Source organism: Salarias fasciatus (genome assembly GCF_902148845.1).
Source record: "Salarias fasciatus chromosome 7 unlocalized genomic scaffold, fSalaFa1.1 super_scaffold_4, whole genome shotgun sequence".
NCBI lineage: Eukaryota > Metazoa > Chordata > Actinopteri > Blenniiformes > Blenniidae > Salarias > Salarias fasciatus.
In genome coordinates, this window is record NW_021941229.1 from 24,043,258 (window position 1) to 24,070,101 (window position 26,844).

Genomic DNA, 26,844 nt, shown 5'->3' on the forward strand with positions numbered 1-26,844 from the left:
GCACATGAATACTGCACACGAGGATGGACGTAGCACATAAACACTGAAATCACTCCAACTGAGTAATATTTCAAAAGCCTGAATGTTTTTGTACAGAGAGTTAATTGTTTTCAGCATTAGACTTTGGTACATGTTTGTTTGCTTTGTCTACATCGACTCCCTGTAGTTGATTTAAAGTGCTTCATAAATAAAGATATACTGGAGACGGATTAATCCTTGAAATGCAACTTTTGAATTCATACATCACGGTTCAATAAATCAGCTCTTCTCATTGAAGGTTTCTGGTCCACAGCCTGATGGGACCATTCAGTGAAGGGTTTGCACGTTCCTCCTCAGCGTGCATGTTTTACTTGAGGTGTTCTGGTTTGCCTGGTAGGTACTTCTGTCTTCAGTTGTGCTGAGCTGGGATCGATCCAGACCTCCACATCTCCACAGTTTGACTGGTTTCCTCCAACAGTTCAAAAAGCTAACTGTAACTCAAAACCAGACACAGCTGTGAATGTGTGTCACTGTCTATCAGAAACAACTCAAATTCTTCGATTTTGCAGAGCATTTCACTGTCTGTGCTCCAGGATGTAAACAGTCAGCCCTCTCTCCTCTTTCAGAGAGATTATCTACAGTTCAGCTCTGGGTTTTGGTGACGTTTTTCGGAGAGTTTAAATGTCCTGTCTGTATTTGTTTGGATTTTCTGTTTGCCTGTTTATTCTTTCGTTGTATCTCACCTTCATTGTTACCAGGTAAGTCAACTAGAACCCTACAGTGGCCCAGAAGGGTCAGCCAAAAAGCCAGAAAAAAAAAAACAACAGGAAAAGCTTCCGGGGGATGATATTTTCTGACGGAAACAACATGGAACCAAATGATTAACAACAGAACACGAACTTAATGTTACGACCATTTCAACATGGTGACCAACATTTCTGAAAACAAATAACCAAAATATTCACAATCATCGAGCAGCAGAGTTTTGCTTACGTTTCTTAAACTCTCCAGTATAGCAAATTTGGTCCGTCAGAAAATATTTTCCCCTGAAAACAAACCGTGGCCCTAACATTTTGTGACATTTTGTTGTAGCATTGAACATTTGTGCTTTTGTTTTGTAGTTTTTGTTGTTGTTTTTTTGTTGTTGCGTTGGGGCTTTTGGTGTTTAATTGATCCTTCATTATTGGTTCATGTAATTTGTGGAATTAATGTAGAACAGCTGAAGGTCTGTTGCAGATTATTCAAATCATTTGCAGCAGAAAACTGAAATGAAGGACATTTGGTCAGTGAGCCAGACTGATCAATCCAGAACACTGATCACCGTTTGTGTTGTGAGTATTGAGAAGGGACAAGCTTCACAGTGAGAGGGTCCCGGGTTCAATTCCCTGTCTGCATGATAGATGGATGTATGGATGGGTGGATGGATGGAGTGATGGAGGTGAAGGGGCTCGGATCCTCCAACAGATGGTGCTGATCCCCCTCCTGCTCAGGAGTTGGGTGATAATTCAACAGTTATGTCATTAGGTGTTCCCACTACCTCAGGAAGGAGAGCTGTCATGTTTACTGCTGCAGACCCCCCCTCACCCCCACCCCCTTGCTCCTCCTTCCTCCTCCTCCTCCTCCTCCTCCTCCTCACGCGCCGCCAGCCAAATGCTTTCATTTGCATTTCTCAGTTTGTGTGTTTGAAGAGTTCAGCAGCCAGTTGTCACTTTCCCTCGCGAGCCTCTCTCTGCGTGGGCAGAGGCAAAAAAACTCACCTCCAAAAAAAAAAAAGAAAAAGAAAAAAAATGCACCTGCATAGGTGAGCGCGGCGCGCGCACCACACCGCACCGCGCTGCACGGCACGCACGCACGCGCGCCCACTTCTTCTTCTTCTTCTTCTTCTTCTTCTTCTTTTTTCTTGTTTTTTTTTTATTTATTTTCTCTTCGGCCGCCTCCTGAAAGAGCGCTCCTCTCTCCCCGGGAGTCCGCTCCTTCCCTCCGATGCACTTACCCCGGGCAGCAGACGGCATCGCGAAGCAGGACTCCCCGCCGACCAGCGCAGCTCCGCCGTCCGACGGCAGCGCCGGATCCCCGGCCAAAATGTGCAGTGAATGTTACGTGAACCAGACGTTTGTTCACGACGATGGCACCGTAAACGAGCACCGACCACGGTAAGAGGGCAGCGCGGCGACCGGCCGCTGCCGCCGCTGCTGCTGTTCTTTAAGTTTACGGACGTCTGTCTGATAAAACTGCGAAAAAGTAGCGACTGGACGTTTTCATGACCGCAGCATTGCATTGCCATACTGCTGTTTCCATTCATTCATTCATCCATTCACGGTGTCACCACTGCTTCCTCAACTTTAATTAAGTCCTCATTTTATGTATTGTGATTATAATTGCTCAATTACAGCTTATAATAACTAATGATAATTCCAATCTTATAGTTTAATCAAGAGTCTAACTGGAGGAGGCTCTCCAAAGTGTTAAAAAAAAATCATCACTTTTATGTCTATTTAATATTTTTAAAGTTAGAGTTTTGAATTTTTCACTATAGTTTTAATGAATAAAATAAATTTGTTTTCATATTTTTTAATTTCACTCCATTTTTTTTTTTACCCATCCTTTTTCAAGGAGCCAAATTAAGGCACGTCAGGGAGCTAATAGAGGTCAAGGGTCATGCTCAGGGACCAAGTGGAGACCTGTCCACTATGGGAATCAAACCTGTAAACCGCCGGTCCCGTGTTTGCTTCCCTATCCCTCAGACCACCGCTGCCTCATCTGGTTTGTCAGTGTGATGAATTAGATATTCCACCGTATCAATAAGCTGCTTATTTACATTACTTCTTTACTAAACTTCATGTTCAGTTTACTTTCATGAATGATAATAAAATGATGAGAAAAGTCTGATCAGAATGAAAAAGTTCCACATCTATCTGAGGATTCTGCTCGATCCAGAACCAGAGCGCATTCTAACAGACTTCATGTAAACTCTCCAGCTGAGGTTGATTCCTCCTGACTGAGCCTCCTCCTCCTGATTTCTGTGTGACGCATTTCTCCACGTGACGCTTTGAGGACAACTTCTGAGGTCGGCTACAGGCAGCGACGCCGCTCCTGAAGGTTTCCTGAAAAGAAACTCAGCAGGTTTCACTCGTCCATTTAGGAAATCCGTCTGGTTTATCCCCGGGCGTCGTGTCCACGAATGACCAACATCACCGTGCATCATGGGATTGATCACCTGACTGATGAAATAATTGTATTTCATATTGACAATAGGCTGGTTTCCATCTCTGTGTCTTTTCTTTATTGGGATTAGGTACAAAGAACTGTTTCATCTCCAATATATCCTAATCTCCAGTGTGTTGGTCTCAGCGATGCTCTCTGCCCTTTGGTTTTGTTTGCTTTCTTGGAACGATTGATTTCACCAAACCACCTGGGAAATATGCCCCTCATGTATTATAAATCAAGTTTGACAAGACTAATGGAAAAAATACAACAAGTGAGAAGGGAAACGCATGAGAGTGACTTGTTTCAGGGCCTTTCTGGATGATGGACCCTGTTTTTGACTTGAGACGGCTTCACTCCTTCTCTCATGTAACACTCAGCGATGAGTAATATTTAATCAAAGCATACATTATTTTAATTAGAGAGGTGGCGTGATTAAAAAAAAAACAAACATCCAGCAGCCGATGACTGATGAAATATGAAAAGTGAGCTCAGGATCACTCAGGCTCGTGAAGACGGTGTTCAGCGTTAAAGCAGGAATCAATACGTTCACTAAACTCTGGGGTTTCATCTCATTCCTTCAAGCGAGCGACATCAGTTCATCCTCCCACATCATCGGCTCCCGGGGTCAAAGGTAACATCCCACCAGAGCAGCGGATTCCAAAGTGTGGGACGGGTCTCCCCCGGGGGGCGCCAGAGAGCTGCGAGCGGCTGCAGACGGAAACTGCTGAGCAGATGTTGCAGCTGCAGACTGAAGCCTCGTTCACATGACAACGTTTCAAGTGAAAACTGCTGTTTTTGTTTCGGACATTTTTCATGTTTGCGCAGCAGCTTTTTGAAAACGGCATTTGTTTAAATGACGTAGTTTCCATGCCGGGCCACCAGTGGGTGCTGTTGGTCATTTTTGTTTTGAAACCAAACACGTGTAGAGAGCAATAACAATTCTAAGACTTTCACCATCTACACGGAGACGGAGCTCCGCCGTTTTCAGAAAGACTCATTTTTCCCCCATTTCCACCGAGTCGGAGAATTCTTGAAAAAGTTCTATCTGGCGAGCCGTTTTCAAAAAGTTGCGTTTTTCATGCTCTCGGAGCAGAAAGTAGAGCGTTTTCACTTGAAGACGTTATCGTATGAAAGTGGCCTGAAGCTGTTGAGCAGGTGATTTGAACGGGGGCGCAAAATGGTGCGAGCTGAGTGAGGCAGGCGGTGGACTCGTCCTCCCACACTTTGAGAACTCCTGCACGAGACTGAATTCCCTCTTTGCATGTCGCTGCGGACACGAGGGAGGGGTTTGCAGCATCTGCAGGCATTCAGGGCATCAATTCAATAACTGAAAACAGCTACAGTTTGATTTAAAATAGAGAAGAATTTAAATCGTAGAGTCTGTTTTTGTTTTTTCCACACTGTGTTTTCAAACTGAGTGACAGCATGTGCTGGAACCAGTGGTGGAAGAAGAAGTCCTCGGAAATTCAGGTCCAGAAAGGGTCACACCTTAACCTGTGTGATCAATCCGGTGGGCAGAGGTGATAAAAGAGAGGAAATTTGCTTTCCACTACTGGTTGAAACCTTCCCCCAACAAGAAAAAAGTCCAATCTTTTTCTAGTGCATGCGACAACTAGAGTTTCTGCTGTTGTTTGTATTTCAATGCTGCAAGATAAGATTCGACTTTTAGAAAGACTGATTTTGTTTTTTTGTTTTTTTGTCATCCAAACTCCAGCTAATGTGCTGAAATGGTCCCATGCAGAGTTGCTGCATTGAATCTGTCCTTTGCATGGTGGTTTTTAGGACATTTCTGTTCTTCTTTCATGACACAGAAGTGCAGAGATCTTAGTGACATGGTTGATATTAACTGAGGAGTTATAAAAACTGTACTTTGTCACAGTGTCTTCTACTGAAGTTAATTCCCGACACTTTTCTCTCCCATGTTTCCTTTCTTTTCTCTCCTCCAGCTCTCGTTCAGCGCTGCCTTTCCTTTCGGCTCCTTCGCTCCGTCTGCAGCTTCTTTGTATTTCCTCCCTTCTGCTTTCTTTACTCTTCTTTCCCGCCTCTTTATCCCCCCAGTTCCTCCGCAGCCCCCGTCCAGACCAAGCGCAGCAGCAACAGCAGCGGGGTTATCTTAGACATCAGCGCCCTGAAGATGGAGCAGCTGGAGAGTGAGGTGCCTCCGCTGCCCCCCCGTTTCCGCTTCAGAGACCTGCTGCTGGGGGACCAGGGCTTCCAGAACGACGACAGGTAGGACGTGACGGGAAAACGCCGTCTGGGGCGTCTTCAGACGAGGGGTGAGATAGACAGGGTGAAGCTGAGGGAGGCGTCCCGGCTCTCGACCTCCATGCGTTTACAGGACAAAGCGGCCGCTGTGAGGCTGAAGGGTTTAGTCACGAAGTATGAGGGTCGAGTGGTCTTTTTCAGTTCGGTGTCCTGCGTCACAGCTCGGTCAAAACCATTTGTTTGAATCGGGTTTCTTTCATTTCAACCATTCATTCAACACGAATGCAAGTAAGCAGACACTCAGTGCCCTTTAAGCGCATTACGTTCAGCTAACTTACATCTGAGTTGATATTATTGAGCTGTAAACTGATTATAGCTTAAAGTTCTAACTGGGGAGTTTCACCATTGAGAATTAAAACTTTCTTATTGTTAATGTGTAACATTGAAATGATCATTCTGGGGTTTAAACTAAATAGTTAGACTATATTCTCCCAAAAAGTGTTTTTTTTTTTGACTCTATTTATCTTACTTCATAGGCAGACCTTCTTCATATTGACACTGATCCCCAAATGTCTCCCAGTAACGTGAAGCGTTTGTGAATTAGAGAACATTACTGAGGATGAAGTGGTGAAAATCCACTTTACTTTTTTTAAATGAACGTTATTTACCATTTATTTCTCGTTCTTTGTTAATTTTTAGATTTATTTGCTAAGTTCTGGTTTCTCTCAAGGTTGCTACGGCTAATTCTTATATACGTCTACCTTTTATTCATGTAGTTTGTTCAACCTACATGCAGAATACCTCTCTTATCTTAATATTTCAGGAGTTCTTTTGTGTACTTGATTCATTTTGGCACTCATTTGTGACATTTAGATGATAGTAATGGGAATATTTGCTCTATTATGCACAGTTTCTCTCTAATAAGCCGCTATAGCAAAATGTTGTATTAATTTTTCAAAGCTTTTAAAGCTACTTCTTCATGTGTTTATCACAATTACCAAAGTATTTCAGTCATTTATCCCGCTCCAGTCCTTTTTGCTATTTCATCATTTACCAATTAGCTCAACCTTTCAGCTTTTGCATTTACCTGCACTTACCATGCATCCCTTACCTTTTATCTCTGCGTGTTTCGCTGTTTTCTATTTTCCCCGGTTTTCAATTTATTGTGTTGCTCAATAGTCTTTCCTCCTGCCCGAAGCAGCCCGGCATGTATTTCAGGCATTTTTCAGCCGAACTCGTTGCGCGCTTTCATCCTGTCAAATGTGAAAAATGTGTTTTCTTTGCATCTACTGAGGCGTATTAAATATTTTAAAGAGCCCGGATTGTTTGTATTTGTATCTTATGAAAGGAACATGCTGCTGATTTGCTGTGGATGCAGGTATTTTAGTTCAAGGGAACTTTTGAAGACGGCTGGATGTGAGAATATTTCTTGTTTGTTTTACAGTGCAAATGCTCACCGATGGCCGTTTGACCCCTCTTGACCTTGTGGAGGTTCACTTCGGGGCGATTGTGCCGTGAAGTGTCTTCTCGTCTGTCTCCTGCAGACTAAACAGACATAGGTTCAGAGTGAAGTGTTATCAGCTCAGGTCCAAGTGGTGTTTGAGCTTTGGACACTTTCAGCTACAGGAAATGGGAAGCGAGCCTGAGAGCCGAGCGCTGTCCGTGGTGCTGAAACAGGAGCTCGGTGGGTATGTGGAGAAGTTGCAGACTTGCAGAAGAGGCGTGTGCGCCCTTTACCCAGGATTTATTTGAAGAAGTTTTACTTGAAGCTTGTTTTGCGTCGACGGCGTTGTGACCTAATTCACAATCGGAATTTAAAATGCGATCTCTCCGTCAGAGTTTCTGTACCTTCTCTCATCCGTACTCTCTCTCTCTTTTTTTTTTCCTTTCCTCCCCTGTTTGGCCCTCCGCTCTCTGCTGCGCGGTGAGATCAGTAGCAGTCAACGTCTGTTTTTCTGAGATCTGCTTCATTTGTTTTCATGCTGAGACTCAAAGCATTTCTGCAGCTGGGATTTAGAGAGTCACTCCTTCTAATGTCTGAAACAAAGAGTCAAAAAATAGCTTGAAAAAGGGAAACGAGTGTCCTTTTTCCGGTGTTGTTTGGAGTTTTGAGGAGAACTGTCATCCAGGCAGTCGGCTGTTCGTCTCTTTCGATTGGCTCCTCTCGGTGTGTTCGTTTAGTACATAATTCTGGGGTTCTCCATGTGAACCTGTGCAGAGCGAAAATCTAATGTGAATTTCCACGTGAAGGCAGAAGCAGTGAGTCCTTGAGTCCGCAGTGCTGTTTCTAATATTTGTCATATCTGTTTTATTTGATGGGGAAAAACAAGCTCCTCCAATGCTTTTAGTGAAAGACAAAGACGACCTTTCCCCAGCCGTCCTTGCGATCCCTTTTTTTTTTTTTAAAGCTGCCTGCATTTACAGCACCTATTTATACGTTTATTATCATTTTCCCGCCGCGGACCTGACTCCTGTCCCCGCTTGATAGCGTTGTCGGGGGGGTGACTGATGCTTCCGGTTGGGGCTTTCTCGCTGGTCGTCCTCCTGCAGGGGCGTTTCTCTTGAACTCGCAAATGTCAGTGGTCACATCTGCCCAGAGATCATCCATCACTCACAGGTTCCCTCCTCCTCAGAAGAAGAAGCAAATGCATGCACGAGAAGGTGAGATGAGAAGAACCGCACAAATAACACAGCGCAAACATGGGAGGAGACACGCGCAAAAAATGCAGTGTAGATGTATGATCAAAACGTGGAGCGCTCTGAGTCTATTTATGACAGAAATTCCATTTCTAAACGAGGGATGAAGTGAACATAAACCTGCCGTCCATGCATGTCACTTTTTAAAAGACGTCTTTGTCTCCTCCACAGTGAAATGGGAAAAGTAGCACAAATAAACTCTGTATGCTGAAGAGAAAGCTCAAAGGAGTTCCGAGAGACGCAAATGTTCCCCGTCTCTCAGTGAAGCATGTCAGCAGTTTTCAGTGTCCGCTGCACTTTTCTCGGTTAAATTCTCTCGTCATTCCCACCAAAGCGAAGCCTTTTCGTGCTAAAATTAGCATCGGCGGCAGCGGCGGCTTCCAAACACAGAGAAATGTGGCGTTACAGACAGAAGTTGTGGCATAAAGGTGAGCACATCTCAGTCAGAAGGCCGCGCTGAGTGGCGGCGTCGGTGTGGGCGGAAGGGGTCCGAGTGAAGTGGACTCATCTGGTGTTTTCTAAAGGACTGACTCACCGCGGAGGTCACCGACAAATTAGAGCCTCAGACTCTTCAAATCCGCAGAAGACAACACGGTGGGGTATGCAGAGAGGAGACCGGAGAGAGAGAAAGTCCTCCGCGATATGCTTTTATCTGATTTTATTTGTCTGCTCGGATGCGAGGGAAAAGAGCGGCTTCTGACATCCAAACATCATCAGAGCAAACAGAGTCCCCTCCACCTCCACCTCCACCTCCACCTCCACCTACACACACCCGCCCAGCAAACCCTGCCTCCGCCCCAGCAGAGCCACAGAGGCAGGCTGGCAGCCGCATTCCTGCGGGCTTCTTGTGGCCCGAAGGCTCCGTCACCTTCCAGGAAGCAGGCGACGCGCTGGAAAACACAACTTCCAGCGTTCGCCGTCCCTCCGGTGTGAGAGGAGCCGCAGGGCTGCTGGAGGAGAAGTCCACGCTGCAGCAGCATCAGGGTTATTCCTGTCATATGAAACGTTGCTGTGGCAACAGGCCCGCGCACCACAGAAAAAAAAAAAAAGAGAGAGAGAGAGAGAATGAGGGAGTGAGAGAGAGAGAGATTATATACATTTCTAGAAATATTCCAATAAGCACAGCATTCCTCTGGTTAGTGCGGCTCACTGGGTTTTTAGCTTTTGCTCCATCAAAGCCCAAACAAGAGAGGTCATCCTCAGGTAGTTTGGTGCGCGTGAGAGCCGCGCGGGGCACGCGCGCACCGTGGGAAGAACGACCGAGGCGCACGACGCGCGCGATGGATCCGGAGATCAGCATCCCGACCTGGGTCAGCCCGGCCGTCGGGGCCTGGAGGTCGGACCCTTTCGGTATTGACGGCGGGCAAAGGTAGGGCCGATGGCAGCGGGAGCGCGGCCGGGACGCGGAGGCGCGCCACCGAGGCGCGCGACACTTCTCATGACTTACTGCGATACAAAGAAAAGCCACGACTGGGCCGATTAGGAAAAACAAAAACTACTGGGATGGACAAAGTGCTTGTTTGTTGTTTTTTTAAGAACTATAGAACGTAAAAGTTAATAATTTAATGAATCATTCATTAAAAGCAGCATTAAAAAGTGTCTCATCTAATTAATGACTTGATTAAAGCCTAATCTCACTTAATGAACTGATGTTTGGAGCCTTCATTCAACAGTTTAAAACCACAGATTAACTCTTCATATTGTGCGCACTGACTTGGAAATTTAAAGTTTCTACTCTAATGGTTCTCGGGCCAGAACAGTAACAGACGTTCCAATCAACTTTATCTAGAAAAGTCTTAAAGATTAGAGATTTTACTGACATTTTTCAATCTATCAAAATCAATACTGTTTATGGTTTATTGTCCCATTTGTAGATCGCTTCCACAGAATGAAAACATGGCATTCTTGATGTTGTTGAAGAGCTGTTGGGATGAATGACTGAATGACTGTATGACTGTAGAACGATCTGTAGAATGATCCTCATACTGGTCATCACTGTCCTTCAATATTGTAAAGAATTAACTTAAAACGTGAAGCATTCAAATCCACTTTTAGTTTTTGTTTTTCACCGTCTGCAGTCGATCATGTTCTCTGCCATATTTGCTCATTGAAAGCAGCGGCACAGCTGAAAGTTCTCCAAAGCCAGCTGCTAAAACACAACAGTGTTTTTCTTCTTAAAGTTTCAGCAGAGGTTTGATGACCTAACGCCGTGGTTCAAATCCCAGACACCATGCAAGAAAAAGACAGTCATTTGTGATGAACAAATGACTGTCTTCAGCTTATGATCATGGCATTTAGGCAACAGGAAGAAAAGTGAAAACTTTCTGCATAGAAAACACACTTCCGGAGCCATTTTTCTATTTGCTTTTAAAAATTTGTCGACTGATTATTATTTTCCTCTTTTAGAATATTTTAATGCTAATTAATTGCAAATTTATTGCCACACAAGGATGCGACATACCAAACCGTCACCGTCATTTCTGCAACCAACTGTTGGAAACCAAAAGACAAAAGACTTTTGTTGACTTGCCGTGAAGCCAAATTTGCCCAGATTTCCACATGGGAGTTTTTGCTCAGAGGACGACTCAGGATGCCAGACGCTGGCGTTGGCAGGCCGGAGCACTCAGAGGACGGCCAGTGAACGCCTCGGCCAGCAGGTGAAGGCGATCAAACACTCAGACCGAGGTGAAGCTCATCAGGGCAGCGATCAGACGGGAGGAGCCTCAAACCAGAGACCGAGTCACGATCCGAAAATAACCTCAACCATCGCTTACTGATGAATCAAGATTTCTTCTCATTAAATCTACACAAATAATGATACTCACTTGTGACAATGGAACTTTATTCAAAACAATATCACTTAGTTGAGGAGCATTATCAAAAATTAAAATGTTGAATGCTGCTATTATTATTACTGAAAAAGATTGTAGCAAAAGAGAAAAAACCAAGCCAGTGTTGCTTGTTGCTTAAATACCAGCAGGTTTATCTTGAAAAACTTTTCAAAACTATGAAAACTGTCTGTAAGAATCCATTTTTAGATATAAATCAGTGTAATTAGTCAATTTGATATCACACAGGGAAAACATGCACAATTTGATCTCAAATGAGAAAAAAATTGACAATAATGGCAAATGATAACCTCACAGATCATGTCTGAAGTCCTTGGATATCATGTTTTACTGGATGAATGGTTAAAAATCCAAACTTCATTCATGCAAAAAGGCCAATTTTAACATTCTGAATAAAATAATCAGCATTTTCTTCTTTAATATTATCATAAAGTTTCAACTAATCATCTTATATTGATCAATGTAGTCATTTTAAGGAAAAAACATGAAATCATCATACATTTAAAAGTTTTATATCCAAGAATCAGAGCTTATAATGTTGTGTAATATATGCATGTAATTATTATATTCAAACATACAATCCATAGACTTTTATTTCAGTATCAAAGATGTCAAAAATCTACACTCAAATGTAGTTTTCTAAAACATTTACTGTAAGAGTAGAAATGTGGGCATATTTCCATGTTGTAAAATGTCAATATTACATCAAATTAATCTGTGCTTTAGATTCACTTTAATTTCGTGCAGAAACACGGTGCAACTTCGTTTCCTCCGCTTCTGTCGCTCAATAACTGCTAAATGCCAACTGTCAATAAAGCGCTAATGCAGCCGGCAATAGACGTTCCTTTCCCTCTTGGGAAACTTGTTTGACTTCGCCGAGCGACCGCTCGGAGCATCGTGTACCCTGCCGAGCGCTTAATGCTGCCGTATTAGCATAGAAAACAAACCCCACCACCCACCCAACACACACACACACTCACACACACGCAGACACACACCCCAGTGAGGTCCTGTTGACTGCATGTGCTGAGCCTCTGCAGAGAGGAGCTCCTGCAGCCGTTCAGGGAGGAGGACGGCACGGCTTCAGCCTCTTCCGTGAAAACTTTTCATCCGCGCAGCCGATTGTTCCCGAGGGGAGCGTGTGGACACAAGGACTTCTGCTCATCAGCCGCTTTTCTTATCTAAACACGATGCGAGAGGCAGAGGAGTCCGACCGAAACGAAGCAGGTTCGGTGCGAGTCTGAAATGAAGCACATCTCCCCACCAGCAGCCGCTGAGAACGCCTCTGCTCCCGAACAGTGTGAGTTTCCACTGGCGAGTGATGTCAAGCCAACCTGAAAAGAAATGCTAAACAGTGGAACTAAGAAATCATGCCACGAGCACACACACACACACACACACACACACACACGCTGTAGAGTGCCAAACAAGCAGGTCTTCAACTTCTGAGTGACTCACAAGCTGAAAAAAAAAAACCCTCAATATGATTATTACAGTTTAGAAGCCAGTCACGAAAAAACCCATTTTAGGTGCGATGGTGTAAAAGTCTCTGACAGACTCATGGAATGGAGGATATATACACACACTCTCTCTGCAATTTAAGCTGTCTCGGACAAAACACACATTATTGTAGGGTATCATCTCCTCACACTGTCTCATGAGAGTCAAGATCTACTGGATCGATTTCAGCACAGTCGTTTTCAGATCATGTCTGCGTTCTCCGTCCTCCACTTTGAGACTTTTCTCCGCCACTCGAGCAGCGGCTCAGTTAGTCTCGGTCTGCTTCATTTCTTTATATCCTGAAGGTACAGAGGAAGTGTGTGTAGGTGACGCTATTTAGACATGCCTTTACCGATCAGTGCAGAACAACAGGTTTTATTCTGTAAATAAATCCAGATCGTTTCCTCGGCTGCCGTTAGACGTGTCTCCAGAGCGTCATTCTTACAGCCTCTGGCGGCAGATTTAAGGACATTTTACGGAAGTATTGCTGTCTGCAGGAGCCAGTAAGTCACCTGTTTCTGACGCAGCTCTGGGTAAAGATGATGATTGAAGATGACGATTGCTCAGAAGCAAACAAGGTGAAGCAGCTTTTCGTTCCTACAGATTTCCTGAGAGCTCCTGGCATTCTCACTTCTTATCAATCAGGCCTGAAAACATCATTTTCTTCAAGCTTTGGAATAGATGTAATATTTTAATACCTATTTTAGCAAAACTGCTGTTTTTTTTTCACACCTTTTCTTGCTGGATCTCAGATAAAGTTATATTTTCATTTTACTTGCTGATTTATTCTTCTGCTGAATGGCTTGCTGGGACTGGTTGATCGTTGGGACTCTGAGACGTCCTGCATCGGCGCAGTGGAATTATTGCAGCTTGGAAAACTCGCTCAGCCTCAGCCGGTCGACAAACTAATTTCTCTGCGAGCCGCCGAGCTTCCGACGCGACGCCGCAGCGTGACGAACGTCAGAGCACTCCAGTTTTGTGACTGTGTGCTCAACAGGGGCCCATGCAGGGTCATTAAACGCATCGTTATACACACACGCATGTGTGTGTGTGTGTGTGTGTGTGTGTGTGTGTGTGTGGGCGTGTGGATGAGATGAGGCAGACAGCAGACTGTCAGACACCCCGTGCGCTCTCAGCTGAAGAGCCTCCACCTCCACCGTCCCGCCGCTGTCCAGATGCTGCAGCTGTTCTCAGGTCCCACGTCACCGGACTCCGTCTTCTTCTCGTGTGTTTCCTGCCGTCACGCAGGCCTGAAATAGCCGCCCGCGGCTCTGAAAGGTTTCTGCTCAGCCCACACTGCCTTCTCCTTCCCACTGTGACCCTTTCAGACACAAACAACGGTCTTGAATTAGCATCATAGCATTAGCGAAGCCTCACACCTTATGAAATCCTTCTTACCATATTTATGCTACAATCGCTCCTGATCTGCTCTCCAGTCTGAGAGACACTACTATAAAGATCCCACCTGCCTCAGTGGTGCAAAGACTGTTATTTTGATGCTAAATCACCTACAACGTTTCTTTTTTGCTGTTTCTCTGTGAGGTTTTTTTCTTGCGCTCTGCTTTCTCTCATAGATTACCTCGTCTTGATCAATGTTTTGTTTGTGTGAGGAATTGTTCTGCAGAGAATTTGCTCCATCTTGCAGACATAAAACATTCTTTGTGTTTGGTAAGAAAGCTTAATTTGTTTCCTGACTGCAGTGCGTAAACGTGTCCATACATGCCGCGGCCAAAAAAACTGCCTTGATGGTGTATTATTTTGTTTTATTGCATCGATAAGTTTCTTCTTTATATGAGAAGTAGAAATAATATAGAAGTGAATTGAAGTAACGAGGCTTCTATACATGTGGACGAGGCTTGTTCAAAGGGAGCAATGCTGTCCAGATTTAAACCAGACCCTTGTTAAATGACGTTTTCTAGTGAAAATGGAAAACTCTCGTCATGTTTTACATGACAGCGCTGCTCAGAGTCGCTGGAAATAGAACCTTTTTGAAAATGACTCCTAAAGTCGAACTTTTAGTAAATTCTCTGATTCCATCTCCATGGAAACGTAGAGGAATGCCTCTTTTCTGAAATGCTGCTACTCCTCTAAAATACTGTTCTCATTGCCTGAAGGCAACAGCTCAGATCAGACTTGGGCATCATAAGGCCCGGGGGCCAGACGTGGCCCTTCAGCTCAGCCTGCCTGGCCCTCAGAGCATCACTGGGAAAAGCCTTGATCCAATGAAAGTTACCGTCATTTTTGACTTCATCACATCTGGAATGGTCAAATCTTCCATGTTACTGACCATTATTACAGTACTGGTTCACCTGGTTGAGGTTTCTGCAGAGATGCTGTGGGTTGAGATTAGGGTCGGGGTTAGGGTCAGGTTTAGAACTCTTGAGTGAGGTTATCCTGGATTAAGGTGAGATGTTTGACTTTGTGTTTGAGGCTAATTATATCCCTTTCCCGTTGGCCAAAAACCAGTTTAAACCCGCTAGTGGCAGTGGGAAATGGTTTAATCGGCGTTTAAAAAACACGGGTCAACCTGCTAGTTTCTGTGGGAAAGGGATATTTGTGACCTCCTGCATGTTTACCTCCCTGCCAGTTACAACCCATTTGATTGTAATGAGAAAATATCCTTATTGGGCTTTTTCACAAGATTGATGGTGACATTATTATTGGGTGCTGAAGCAGGGAGATATGCAGGATGGATGGATGGATATATGGGTGGCTGGACGAAGATGATAATTACTGCAGATTTCCCTCGCATGCAGGGATTGCCCTTTGGACCTTAGTTACGTGAAAGGTAAATAGTTTTCACTCGAGCGATACGCCAAAGTCATTTACAGTGTTTATCCACATTCACTCATCCACACACCGATGGAGGCGCCCGTCACGCAAGGCTCTCCATCCATCCACTGGGAGCCGTTTGGGTTACAGTGTCTTGCTCAAGGTGTGTATGAAGAGACATGGAGGATCAAACCTGCAACTTTCTGACTGAGAGACGACCGTTCTACCAACCGAGCCGCCAGCCGCAGATCTATTTATTTATACTTTGATGAGATGTTGCTTCGCTTATGAGACCTTTCCTCCCTGCTCCTCATGTGACCTTTGCCCTCGCACTCTTGACTTGAATACTTGGATCTTTGCAGAGGTTATGAACCAGCTCTTCTACAGGTGATCGCTTGGAGGAACCGTTTGGCCTCATTAGTTCAGACGGCCATGTTTCTCCATGTCCCTGATGGTCCATCGTGGCTGAAAGGATTCCCTCCATGTTTGTGACCGCTGCTCTTCGGTATCGATGTTTTAAGTTGCGCAGGAACTCCGCCTTGTAATGGGGAAGCAAATCAGAGGCTGATAATTACCCAGCTCTCCTCCGGCGGATGATTAGAGGAACGACTTTATGAATATTCAGGCAGGAGAAGGTCTCTGCTTGGAAAAACATCTGCGTGACTCCGTCTGTTCGGGCTGCTGACGGCTCTCCTTCCTCTCTCTGCCGTCAGGGTGCAGGTCGAGTTTTACGTGAATGAAAACACCTTCAAGGAGCGTCTGAAGCTCTTCTTCATCAAAAACCAAAGATCAAGTAAGTGGTGCAGACGCCTTCTCTTAACTGCTGCGTTAAAGAACAGCAGGCGAAGCTAATGAGACTCGCTCCGGTTTATTTCTGAGAAGCCAAACATTTACTGTGCACAGATTTCAGATCACTCACATATTTTGCTTCTTCACGATGTTTTTCTATCGCTCAGACTCAAAGTCTTCCCTTCTCTCTTGCTTTCAGGCCTTAGGATCCGCGTGTTCAACTTCTCTTTGAAGCTCCTCACCTGTTTGCTTTATATCATCCGGGTGATGACCGACAACCCCGGCCAGAGCGCCGGCGCCAACCACGGGCAGCAGAACGCTCCCAGTGGCAACAACAAATGGTTTGTTCACGCTCGGCGGCACAAAGACGGAACAGTCAGGGATTGTTCCAGATGCGTCATGCAGAACGTTTTACACAAGCATGGCGGCGATCCTGCTCTGGAGGTCACCAGAGAGCCTCACGGGGAATCATCCAGCGGTCCCACAATATCCTACACTGTCAAAGATAACATTAGGAAATAAAATCCCTGTAGTCAATACAGAGAGCGCCATTAAAAAGTTCAGTTTCTTATGTAGACACAGATGCAATCGATTTCTTAAAATCTCTAACTTTCAGAGTTTCATGTTCCCAGGAGGGTTGAGGTGTTTGCCCCTCTCAAAATACGCGTCTTGCCCATTTCCCATCGGCACACAGGAGGGGGGGGGAAGCAGAGCACAGCTGGAACAGAGCAGCGGGTCTCTCACCCGGGAGTGAGAGGAGGACGGGACTCAGGTGTGAGGCGACGGAACGGAAAAGCACTCGGACAAATTGGAATTTATAAAACGGCACAAAGATGAAAACAGGAGAGAACACCAGGAGCAGGGAACCCTGGGAACTCAGAGGAAGGACAGTTTGGTTGGGTCGAGACGCCCTGTAAGAACCGATAACGTTCAGCAACACAACACCCGGCGGCAATTTAGTCATTTTGCACATTTTCAGCTTTGCAGCTTTGTATCTGTCCTCCATGAATGGATGTCACAGCTGTCGTACAGTAGGTCGATCTCTGATGATACAACTGCAAAAATTGTCCAAAACATTTATTCCTAAGAAATATAACCTCATTGAGTAAAGTTTTTAAACCTCCAATATATTTGTCTATATATTAATGAAGTGTAAATTAAGCAATTATCAATTTATTGGATTTATTTGACTTTAAAATAAGGAAATTTCAAATTGTTGACAAGTCTTTGATCCATTATTGGTTGCTAGACTCTTCTTTTTTGGAAAAACAGACAGCAGTCTCCTGATTTATGTATATCTATGTTATTATTGACCGTCACTGCATCGACGTGGGATTTTTACTCTCTGAACACCAAACAAAGCTCCAGAGTGTCTCACATGGTGTGAAAGACGTCCGTGAGATGATATCACTGCATTTAACTGTTGGTTTTTTATTTATTTTTTTATTTCTGCTGCCTGTCTCTTACCATCCTTGCTATTCTGCAGTGTGGACTGCCTGTCAAGCAGCTCAGTGCAGGACAGAGAAATTAACTGGTAAGCAGCAGAAGGTGTGAATCCTCCTAGCCGGGCCTCTCCGGGCTCTCGGCTCTCTGTTTGGTCTGTTGCCTCATTTCTTTTCTTTTTTTTTTTTTTTTTTATATTTCACACTCGGTTCTTTATGAGCCGATCTGGCACGCGCTCAGTGTTTTCATTACCCGACAGCAGCGCTTATGTAAACGGCGTACCTGGCAGCGTGGTCATCCGTTTCTCTCTCATCGTCACGACTCGGATGCGCGCTGATAAGACGGCGGACTGAGTGCTGTGCTGCTGTCCTGTGCTTTCTCTCCCTCAGGGAGTTGATCTTCTGGGTGGACAGGAAGGTTCCTGTTTGGGCCATTCAAGTAAGTCGCAGAAAAATTCAAACAGAAATTCAGAATCGACTTGGATTTTTTTTTTTTTTTTTTAAATTCTTTTTCTGTTTTCGACGCCGCTGCAGGTGAATTTTCGTTTCGTGCTCGCTGCTGTAACTAATTTACAACTCCTGCTTGTTGTGTCCTGTTTGCTCAGGTGATTGTGGCCATCATTAGCTTCCTGGAGACCATGCTGCTGATGTATCTGAGCTACAAGGTGAATCACACTGAGGAGGAAGAAGGAGGAGAGACAAAAAAAAAAAAACAATCCCAGCACCTTGGAACATGATTAATGCATTCTGTACAATTAATCACTTACAGTCTGGGAGATTGACAATCCATAAGTGGTGCAATTAGCCCCGGTCGTTTGTCATGGTTACATTAAGGATAGACGGTAATTACAGGATCTGACTGAGGTTAAGGAATAAGTGGTTGTGGAGGGTGACAGACAATGAAAGAATGATTTTTTTTTCCTGCAGTGAGTCACTCTCTTTTGTGACTGTCTCCAGAGGAAACTGTTTAAAAAAAAAAAATCAATGTTTTTCTCTTTTATTTTTTTTTTATTTTTTCTACTTTAAAGGGGAACATTTGGGAGCAGATATTCCAGGTTTCTTTTCTTCTGGAGATGATCAACACGGTTCCCTTCATCATTACGGTAAAACTCACACACTTCCTGTGTTAATGTGCCAGTCGGATTCTTGTGTCAGTTATCTTTTTTTAACCTGAGAGCATAATTGCAGTTTTGATGACCAAAAGAGACGTTTCTGTTGACTTCCCTTCAAACATCTTTTCACTGGCACCTCTTTCAAAATAAAAGTAACACAGCCGTTCCATCGTCATCTGTTTTAAATGCTTTTGAACAATGTAAAGAAAACCAGACACACAGAAAGGAGACCCAACCAGTATTTGAACCCAAGGCCTTCTCACTGTGAGGAAAGAGAGCGAACCACTGCACCCCGGTACAGCTAGTACGTTTCTAGACAGGGAGAAGGTTGTGGGTTGAAGTCCCGGCAGTTGGTTTTGGGCAAACGGCTCAGCGCCTCACTCGTTCTGGGCGTTAATTGGAGGAAAGCTTTCTGGGGACATCTCTGTCGCTCACCCGGCATCGAACTCTCAAACTCTCAGACCGAAATAGCTCAACGGTTCCCGGATAGATTACACAGAAACTTTGCGGAGCCCACCGCGGTTCTCCTGAGGATGGATCCCAATTACTGCCGCGGTCTCCTGATGCACGAAGGTCAACATTTTCCTTTTTAGCAAAAAAAAAACATTTTCTCCTAAAAGTCACTGATGGTTTGTTCTGAGAGGTGTTAAAACTCAAGAGAGGAATTTTAATAACTTTTATTATCTGTTGTTTTATTTTAAGCGCTGACAGCCGTTAAGCAATGTCCGGTGCAACTGTTGTGGACTTATTTATAGTTTTACTTAGGTTTTTTTTTTCTTCAGATTTTTACTGATTTGTCTCTGCCGCCTTTTCGGCTCAGCTCGTAGAAACTCACTTCTGAAAATATAGAACAGCAGCTGTACAAAATAATGGGAAAAAAAATCTCTTTTTTCATTAAAAAACTTTTTCTGCAGGACGCTAGGACCATGTGTTGATTAGAAAAGCAACAGGATTGAGAAAAATTCATCATAATTATGGGATTTTGTGAAATATAATGTTATTTTGGTGGGTTTTCCACTTCCCAACAGATTTTATTACACATGAATAACATTTAGTTGACTGTAAAAGCTGCAGAAGTTTATAAATAAACTGTGCAAGAAAACTGAAGTAGGATTTAAAAAAAACCCATAAAATCAGGGGGAATCAGTTCAGGGTCCTCTTCCATGTGAGGCAGCAGTGCGAACCACTGGTCTCATGCCGTTCTAATCACAGCCCATTTCTCGGTTCTCATGTTCGGAGCATCGATACATCTAGAACCTGTAGGAGAAGAGTAAGGATAATAAGATAACATGGGAAAATCACTTATTACGGAATTAATGTTGAGGTGACGCGTTTATCCGTGGTGCGTTCACTGAAACAGAAAACTGTGAAATCCTGTGTGTTTTTTTAACTCTCTCCACAGATCTTCTGGCCCTCTATAAGGAACATCTTCATTCCTGTGTTCCTCAACTGCTGGCTGGCTAAATGCGCTCTGGAGAACATGATCGTGAGTCTCGATCAGAAACTTAATCGTGTCGTTTAATGACCCGTTTTCAATCGACATTAACGACTCTGTCGAGGCGAAGACGATCCCCCCCTCTCTGCTCTCTGCTTCGCTCCTGACAACAACACTTCCTCCTCCTCTTCCTCCGCTCGTCTGCAGCCTGTTCTCCTCTCGCTGGGGGCTTGTTTGTGACCCCGTCTGCGTTTCGTGGTGTTTTTCTGAGTGTTTCCACAGCAGGGGGGCATCCAGCAGCACAGCCGCTCTCAGAAAGCTCCCTAATTAAAGCTTTAATGAAGCATCCGGCGGGCCCCGGGTCGACGTTCTGAGTCGCGGCGCTCTGGAGGCCGCGGTGGAGGATTAACGCCGCTCTCTCCCTGGTTTCGATGCAGAATGACGTCCACAGGGCGATCCAGAGGACCAACTCCGCCATGTTCAACCAGGTCCTCATTCTCATCTGCACGCTGCTCTGCCTCGTCTTCACCGGGTGAGCAGAGGCTCTCGCTCTCACTCACGCTGTGAAGCTTTCACTTGTCTTTAGAACAGGCAGTTCAGTCTCGTACGGCAGCTCAGGTGCGTTTAGCAACGGAAAACTGCTGCTCATTTCCAGCCGCATTCACACACAGACGGCCGCGGGGCTGCTGGACCAGGCTCCGCAGCGCCGAGCGCCGCGTCTCACCCAAGGACGCTTCGTTCTCTCCGCAGTCAGGCTGCGATCAGGCCTTCAACCTTGAGACCTGAACCGTGATTCACAACCTTTAAGTCCTTTTGGAACCCGCCAAGGGCTGCAGACCCCGGTCCGTCACCTCTCACTTCATTAAAGGGCAGAAATGTCCTGCTTTCTGAGAGCCTGTAGAGCCGGTCAGGGACGGTCATTCACAAGCGCTGTTAGAGTCCGTTTGTAAAAAAAAAAATGCTTCATGACGCAGCTTCAGGAGGAGGAGAGCGAAACCTTCCTCTAACTCCACAGCTTGTTAAAACCTGACCAGTATTTCTTTGTACTATTTCTAAGGCCATTCACAACGGAAAGTCATCAGAGAGAGGATACTCCAACTCTTACTAAAATTTCAAAAGTTCAAAATAAAATGGCTACGTAGCTGCATGAAAGCAAACATCAAGGGGAAAATAAGACATTTCTCTCAAGTTTGTACCAGAAGGTTTCATTAAAATTAGCTTCATGTTTGAGATTGCAGTAATTTTCAGTTATAATCTTTTGATTTTGTGCAAATGTAGACTGTTTTTTCCGCGTGTTCTCTGCACCACAACAAAGAAAAGCTTTATAGTATAAGTTTAAAGGCCCCATTTCATCTTAAAGAGAGAGGATACACACTAACTCTTCCCAAAATAAAACGTTTTTTCAAAATAAAATAGCTGCATAGGAGCATAAAAGCAAAAATCAAGGGGAAAATAAGACATTTCTCTCAGGTTTGCACCAGAAGGTTTCATTAAAATTATCTTTATGTTTGAGATTGTAGTAATTTTCAGTCATAATTGTTAGATTATGTGCAAATTTAGACTTTTTTAACATGTTCTCTGCACCACAACAAAGAAAAGCTCTATAGGATAAGTTTAAAGGCTCTGTTTTACTGGAGCTGGCTGTGACCTCTGACCTCAGACGTGTCCGACCCCCCCCCCCCCCCCCCCCACTTTAGCACCTGTGGGATTCAGCACCTGGAGCGAGCGGGGAAGAACCTCTCCCTCTTCAACTCCTTCTACTTCTGCATCGTGACCTTCTCCACCGTGGGCTTCGGGGACGTGACGCCGCGCATCTGGCCGTCGCAGCTGCTGGTGGTCATCATGATCTGCGTGGCGCTGGTGGTGCTGCCGCTGCAGGTGGGAAGCGTCCGCGGTCGTTTAACGCCCCCCCCCCCCCCCCCCTCCCGCGCCGTCTCTCATGTCTCTCTGCCGTATCAGTTCGAGGAGCTGATCTACCTGTGGATGGAGAGGCAGAAGTCCGGCGGGAACTACAGCCGCCACCGGGCGCAGACGGAGAAGCACGTGGTGCTGTGCGTCAGCTCGCTGAAGATCGACCTCCTCATGGACTTCCTCAACGAGTTCTACGCTCATCCCAGACTGCAGGTAGCCCAGGCCCGCCAGGACGGCGGTCCACCTGCATCCCACCTCCTCTGCTTCCTGTCCTTTGTTATTCCTGTGAAAATTACTACATGATATGTGGCAACTGGCACAATATGAATGAAATTGAATAGAAAAAGAAAAAAAGAAGGAAAGCGTGGAGCGTTTTCACAGCTCTGCTGTGGATTGCATAGATTGATTCCATCAAGAAATGTTTTGGTGTAACACGTTTCAGAGGGTAGAGGGTGACTCCAAGTGCAGAAACACTGAATGGAAACAACATCTGCACACGTTACGTAGGACGAGCGATCGTCTGTCGCTCACAGCGAGAAGCCCCCCGGTCCGAGTCCTGTGGCAGCTCGTCCAGGGTGGATCCCGTCTCCGAACACCGTCAGATACAGATAGCAACACACTCAGCCTCCCACAACACTCATTTGAATAAAGCGGAATAGATGCAGGTCTGATTTTGACAAGCTTGAGCCGACAAAGCCTGGAACCGGCCCCGGAGTCTCAGGCGTCCTTGGAAGTCTCACTTTAGAATTATACTGTAAACAAAACACAAAAAAAAAACCTTTTAACTAAGAATATCTAAATCAAAGTACAGCCTTCAGGCTTTGATAGGAAATGAAGTATGCAGCTCTTGTTTTTTTTTTTTTTTTTTCTGGTTTCCACAATAGCGGATAAAAAACAGGAAAAAAGCCTTGTTGGTGCAAACGGGACGTCATGGAAGCAGCTGGAGCGTCATGAGAGCGGAGAGGAGGTGCAGCGAAAACCAGGCCTCAGAGCTGATCGCTGCATTGATCGCTGATTTGATAAACCTTTTTATTTTTTTTGAAAATCGTTGTGTGAACTCTAGTTCCCTTCATCAAAATCCCCCCCCCCCCAAAAAAAGTGTAACATTTTCTCAGTAATTTTCTCAAACAGAGCCGTATAATTTGGGACCTTTTTTTGTTAAATTCAGAGAGCTGAATAAAGCTCCGTATCAGGAGGGAAAATGTCTTTTTTATTTTTCAGTGTGAGTCATATAATCGCTGCGATAACCGGCAAACCACATAATGGAAAAATAGCGGCAAAGGTTCCACTTTTCTTTGTTAATTTGTTTCTAATCAGCCTTGAAACAATCGGCTGGAAAGAAACCCGGACTCATTATTGTGTCTCTCAACATGCGAGCTGTGATCATATCAGTTCTGTAAACGTTTTACTGCATGTTTTTGGTTGTTTTTTTTTTTTTTAGACGGTGAATTATTATGACTGGCTATGGCAGCGATGGCGTTTTCTGGTGCTTCATGGCAGGAAAAGCGTTTTTCCAGGGAGGAAAACTGCTTGTTTCCCACAACAAATGGCCTAAATGGAGCACGCAGGCGCCGACTGGCGTTTGTTTTGACAGAATTGAGCGTTTCTGCGCGCTGTAATGCGATCCGAAGAGTCGTGATGGCGCTTTAAACGACACTGCATGGGCGTGGAGTTCCAGTTAGTCACGTCTGAGTTCAATCTAGACACAGGCCTCGACAAATACAGAGGGATCTGGTGGACTTTTCAGAGTTATTTTGCGCTGACTGGGTGCCTGTGTGATCTCGCAGGACTACTACGTGGTGATCCTGTGCCCGTCTGAAATGGACCTCCAGGTGAGGCGGGTGCTGCAGATCCCGCTGTGGTCCCAGAGAGTCATCTACCTGCAGGGGTCCGTCCTCAAAGACCAGGACCTGCTGAGAGCCAAGTGAGTGACGTTCCTGCTCTGGTCTTGCTCTCCTGCTCTATAAAGCCATTTTCTCTCTCTGCACTGACTCTACACTAAGTCTAATGCATTGACATCTTTTTTTTTTTCCTCTATTTTCCCCACACAATGATCCCCTACAAAAATATCTTCCTTATGTCAAAACTACCAAGACAACCTATAACAAAGGGCGCCAAGGAGGGCTGGATTTGAACTGCGACGGCGTCTTCTTAAACCTTTTATTTCCATCCAGTGGGAGTTGACAGGACTTGTCATGCTTTGTCGAAACCAGAACTCAGAAAGTTTTCCCAGATCTTTCCGTTCGGATCCTGCACTGCGTTCTCCGGCGCACCGGCGGTGATCCCACCTGATTTATTGAAAATCCAGCATAAAGCGCGTCGAGTTGCACACTCAGACGTACTGATTGTGCTTTCAGACTGATCTGAGTGATGAACTAAGACTTGATTACTTGACAGAAATACTTCCATGTTCCAAGTGATGGATTATATTGAAACAGGAGGGAAAACATGGAGTTCATTTTTTCCAAAGTTTCACACTCCAAATCACTCACCAGACATTTGACATTTCATATTCTTAAAGGTAAACCATTTAAAGTGATAGTGATACTGGAAGAACGAGAAAGTAAGTAAAATAAAAAATGTTTTGACTGGCAGTATTTACTTCATGAAAAAAATGTCCTTGTAGCAGTTTACAGTCAGAATTCATCCATTCATCTTCTGTCCTGCTGGAGCCAGTCTAACTTTGGCAGCTTCTACATTTATGCACATCCATCCTGAACCCTTTTTTTTTTTTTTATTTTACTTATAAAACATTTTATTTTAGGTTCTTTGGATAAAAGCAGGTTACACAATAAATAGATCACCTCTCCACCACAGGACACACACACACACAGTAACACACATTCACATTCAAACCTGTGGTGATCCAGAACCATTTCATTTTATCATCTTTTCTTTAATTTTTTTTTTTTTTTTACCTTTATTCGTGCATGTGCTGCCGGGCGTGATGGTGGATTGACCGCTGTGCGCTCATGGAAATGAGAAATCGATTTGGACTTTATGTGCCTGTTAAAATGTGACACACTGAAAAATCAGCACTCAAACAGCAGATCAAAGCTTAATATTAGCAACTTAAATGTGTCTGAACGTCCACAAGCTGTGCTGACACTCAAGATAGGGCTAGTGTGTGTGTGTGTGTGTGTGTGTGTGTGTGTGTGTGTGTGTGTGTGTGTGTGTGTGTGTTTTCCATCTCTCGAAGCACGAAATGTTGAAGACTGAAACGTTCCAAAGTAAGAATCAGAGGACATGATTCACGTTTTATGAGCTAACTAGTAACGTCATTTTCTTCCATATTCCATCTGATCTATTTAATCCTAAATTTAAAAGAAGTAAAAAATGAGCGTTGTTAATCTCAGATGGTGGGATTTTCCCTCATTAATATCGCTGTCGGCTTCTGGCGTGGCGGGAATCGTCCGCTGTGTGAACGGCTGAATGTCGCCTGATCACCGCTGCAGCGTTTTGGATCCGTCGCATCAGAAAGTCTGTTTGCCGTCCGGAGGTGAAGTTATTTCTCTCACTGCCACGCGAGCCGAGCCGCTCTCAGAAATCAGAATAGCTGTCCTGGAGATAATTGCTGTTATTAAAAGGTGAAAAATGAAGCCTCCTCCGTCTCCATCACCAGTTCTACTTGTTACCAGATGATTGATTTTCATGTTTGAACTGCAGTGTGCTGCTTCTGAGCGCATGTCTTCTATGCGACGGACGGAGCCATGTTGGATTTGTGGAAAGGTGTTAACTGTGAGCAGGATGTAAATCACTTTTGTCCTGAGGATCGCTTCGAGAATCTCTCGTGCCTTTCTTGGTAAATAGGCTTGTCAGTCCCATTATGCGTCGCGCATACTGTAATTAATAATTCAGACTCTCCTCTTTTCTTCTGAGCGGTGGAGTCAACCGCTCCTCCGAGGGAAGCCAACATGATCCGTCTCACATTCATCCCACCGCTTTGAGCCTTAAAGCCTCCATGAATGAGACCGCTGGAGCGCCGGAGCGCCGGAATAAAAACCTGCCGTCAATCTGCGTGTCAGGTTTATTTCTGTAGCCTTGAAGAAGACAATGAATCTTTTTTTTTTACATGTGTCAAATGTGATTTAAGGAAAAGAAAAAAACTCTCAGGACGGTAAATGTCCTTTGAATGGTGCGCAGGATGTGACGCGTGAAGAGAAGAAAGAGGAAATCATGATGAAAAAAGAAGACGTGGAGGTAGAAGTCGTTTCGTATTTTATGAAAACTGGTATTTTAAAACTGGAATAAGTATGAAAGTGAAGGCTGAAGTGATTCAAACCGTAACATGTGGAACATTTTCAGGACTGAACACGACAGGAAGTGGATTTGACTAAATATCTTTCAATATTTCACTTCAGAGCAGGAGAGTTTGAATTCAGGTTTACTGGGATTTCCTTTCATTGTTTGGTCGGTTTATGATCTGAAGAACTAGTGACTACAGCCCTCGTGCTCATACGCAGAAACAGAACTTCCATGAAGTAACACACTTTCCACAGAGGCGGAGTCTGAGCATTTTCAAAAAGCTCCACGGTGGAAGTCGAAAATGTGCATTTTCAGTGACTCCGAGCACAACAGACAAGAACAACACACCCAGAGTTTCCAGTTTCACTCGGAAACATTACCGTGTGAACAGAGCCAGGGTCCGGTTCTTCAGGAATCCTCCTCCTCTGAGTCTGGTTCTTCCTGTTAAAAGTAGTTTTTCTTTTCCACCATCACTTTTTGCTCAATTGCAATACTTGGATTTTCTTTGTAGAGGATTATGTTTTATTTGGAGTTTTATGAATAAACCTTTGCATTGAACTGAACAGATTCAATCCCCTTAATAATGAAGATAGTTCAGTAGAAGGAGGGGAGGAGGGGGTGGGGTGGGGCGTTATGTAGATAGACACCTATACCTCTGGTAAATTGCGCCCTGCACGCTAAACAAGCCTCCACAAATATTT

The 26,844-nt window shown here is 44.6% G+C and overlaps 1 protein-coding gene across 4 annotated transcripts in view; it reads left to right on the forward strand.

Moving 5' to 3' along the window:
- The first annotated feature begins 1,960 nt into the window (after window positions 1–1,960).
- Window positions 1,961–26,844, forward strand: part of LOC115383087 (potassium channel subfamily T member 2-like) — a 37,951-nt gene continuing 13,067 nt past the window's right edge. For 3 of the 4 annotated variants that reach the window (XM_030085119.1, XM_030085121.1, XM_030085120.1), the window contains exons 1-13: window positions 1,961–2,132; window positions 5,245–5,415; window positions 15,923–16,002; window positions 16,198–16,339; window positions 17,485–17,532; window positions 17,831–17,879; window positions 18,046–18,105; window positions 18,469–18,543; window positions 19,955–20,038; window positions 20,425–20,519; window positions 21,685–21,865; window positions 21,947–22,111; window positions 23,686–23,822. In XM_030085119.1, the coding sequence (XP_029940979.1) occupies window positions 1,963–2,132; window positions 5,245–5,415; window positions 15,923–16,002; window positions 16,198–16,339; window positions 17,485–17,532; window positions 17,831–17,879; window positions 18,046–18,105; window positions 18,469–18,543; window positions 19,955–20,038; window positions 20,425–20,519; window positions 21,685–21,865; window positions 21,947–22,111; window positions 23,686–23,822 (1,457 nt within the window). In that variant the 5' untranslated portion in view covers window positions 1,961–1,962. Of the gene's footprint in view, window positions 2,133–5,244; window positions 5,416–9,308; window positions 9,458–15,922; window positions 16,003–16,197; window positions 16,340–17,484; window positions 17,533–17,830; window positions 17,880–18,045; window positions 18,106–18,468; window positions 18,544–19,954; window positions 20,039–20,424; window positions 20,520–21,684; window positions 21,866–21,946; window positions 22,112–23,685; window positions 23,823–26,844 lie in introns of those variants that run through there. The other variant, XM_030085123.1, reaches the window with a different exon arrangement.